The 2,425-nt window shown below is 50.8% G+C and overlaps 1 protein-coding gene across 1 annotated transcript in view; it reads right to left on the bottom strand.

The window, feature by feature from the left end:
• Positions 1–1,136: 1,136 nt before the first annotated feature.
• The window catches only part of MXRA7 (matrix remodeling associated 7), a gene marked incomplete at its 5' end in the record, with an annotated part of 34,587 nt that continues 33,298 nt past the window's right edge, over positions 1,137–2,425 (bottom strand). Inside the window, 1 exon segment of the mRNA XM_014586756.2 lies at positions 1,137–1,869. Coding sequence (XP_014442242.1) covers positions 1,755–1,869 — 115 coding nt within the window.

The raw sequence follows: 2,425 nt of genomic DNA, 5'->3' as shown, positions 1-2,425 counted from the left end.
ATCAGGGGGGATGGTCACGCCGCAATCCCTTCTCCTCCATTCTCCTCTCGGGATCTTGGGCACGCATGCACACACACCCGGCGTGAGTTCTAAGCCACCAGGTCTGGGACACAAACCGCGGTCGACTACATGGGAGTCCAGCGACATAGCCATTACGCTAACTGCTGGTCCCAGTGTGTTGCTTTATTTCAGCAAATGAAAAATATTTAAGAACTTTCCTAGGTTCTGTCTTCTGCAAACGTCTCCCTACCTCAGTTTGCTGCAGAACGAATTATCCTGCCAGTGGGATGATCGGAAACGACCCATGTGACAAGAAGAACCACAGCTACCTCCATCCTCACGCATCGCTCGCTCTCCAGAATGGACTGAGCCCTCGGCGTGCCCAGCCCCGCCCCGTTTAAGATCACTGTGCGATCGATCATGCTGAGTACTTTCTGGTGAGGTTCTCTTTTCCAGCACACAGGCCTGTTTTCAATAAAGGCCGTCAACCTCCCAAAAGGTAGAGGCCCTGCCGCATGTTTAATTTCTTCTGTGTATAGCAGCCAGCGTCACCCCAGGTGCATTACAAGCCCTCAGCCCAGTCGTCGTCAGGTTTAAACAACCGAAGCTCTTTGAGGAGCTCGGCCTGGATGACATTTTGTGCCCAGGGGGAAGATAAGTTGCTTTTTTAGTTTTCTGGATTTTTGAAGAATTATTTTATTTAACTTTATTTATTTCTTTATTTATTTTAGTTTGACCAGATAGGGACAGAGCATGTGTGTAGGCGGGAGAGAGAAAGCAAGCCTCCAGGTCTGTGACTTGAACCACGGTCGGCCATGTGGGAGTCCAGTGCCCTTAACCACCACGCCACCTGCAACCTTCTTTTTTAAAAGAACTATTTATTTGATGTCTTATTATTTTTTTAGATTCATTTATTTTATTTCTTATATATTTTACTTCTTTTTTCCTCCCTGGAGGCCTTCCCTCTTGCCTTCTGCCCTGGCCCACCCTCCTCCCGCACTGTCTCCGGCATTCACAGTGGTCCTCTGTGCTTGCATGCTGTCCGGGAACTCAGTTTCTGCCCTAGAGTACAGACATTGGGTGTATATGAAGTGGGGACATACAGAGCTCCCCTTTCATAGTCTAGTTTGCTTCACTTAGCAATAAATCTTCCAAATTCGTCCAGTTTCTATCAGATACCAGGTCTCATTGTTTTTTATGGCTGGAAGGTAAGTCTTCAAATTAGAATTTTTGCTAAAAGAATGCTTGCCTAGTGCTTCTTCCCTGCTGTTACAGAAGCTTCCAGAACTCCTTCTAGGACAGAATGAGAGTGTAGTGTTACTTGACCACACAGGCAGGTGACAGCTGCTACTGATCTTCCTCACGGCATCCCGGATGCTTCCCAGGCCACATCCCGGGGCCCTGCGCCTTCCGAGGCAGCCCCTCTGGGACCGCCGCATGCCTGGGTCTGCGTGCAGCAGTGCACTGGGATCAGAAGGTCTCAGAGGACACGGGACACTGCAACAGCGGGCACCTCACCAAAGAGACAGGGGCTTTCTCCTCAGGAGAAAACAGTCTTGATTCCTGTGAAGCGACATATAAATTGCAAGAACTGAGCAAATCTGCAAATAATGCATGTCTACATCTGTGTTTATAAGATAAAACTAAGCCTACAGATGTCCGCAAAGCACAGCGCGTGGGTGGGCCAGGCAGTCTGGCCCGTGACTGAACGTCCTGCTCGGTGACACGGCCGAGCGGGGCCTGCCATGACAGGCCTACATGTCGTAAAGCCGGAGCTGCTCCTGCACGTCGCCATCGGACATCTCACCAAAGGTCTCCTTGTTGTCCTTCATGAGCTTGAAGATGGCGGCCAGCTGCTCTTTCTGAACTCTGTCAGGAAGAAAGGATAGAAAGGAAGATGTTCCTAACTCAAGGGAGGGACCCCGTGTGCAGCCGGTGGAGTGGGGGCGCTCCTCTCATGTGTTACTGCGTTCGCTGTTTAGAACACCACAGTAAGGTAACCCTGGCCCAGCAGTGAGCCGCGACGCTCCACAGGCTAGACCCATAGGTGCTGGGTTTGTGTCCGGAGGCCTCCCTGAGTCACTCGGCACTCGTGTACCCGTGATCTAGAGCTGACAATTGGTGTGGGTCGCAGTGCCAAGTCCCCGTTGGGGGTTCTATCTTTGTGTCTCGCTCACGGAAGAAATAAAGACAAATAACTAAATGAACAAAACCCACTTAAGACATGGGAGCCGCTGTGCTCGCACGCCTCAACTCGGGGTTCTGAGTCTTGGGTTGACCAGGGAGGTTCAGGGACTCCAGTTTCCCTGGGGCCTCATTGCACATTCCACCCAAGGCAAGGAAGCAGAAAAGCGCCTGTAGGTGCCTTGAGATCCTATGAAAAAACAGGTTAGAACAGCATGAGTTTAGAGGGGTGAGCTGAAAG

Source organism: Tupaia chinensis, unplaced genomic scaffold, assembly GCF_000334495.1.
Source record: "Tupaia chinensis unplaced genomic scaffold, TupChi_1.0 Scaffold000159_1, whole genome shotgun sequence".
Taxonomy (NCBI): domain Eukaryota; kingdom Metazoa; phylum Chordata; class Mammalia; order Scandentia; family Tupaiidae; genus Tupaia; species Tupaia belangeri.
This window is presented reverse-complemented; position numbering and strand designations above follow the sequence as displayed.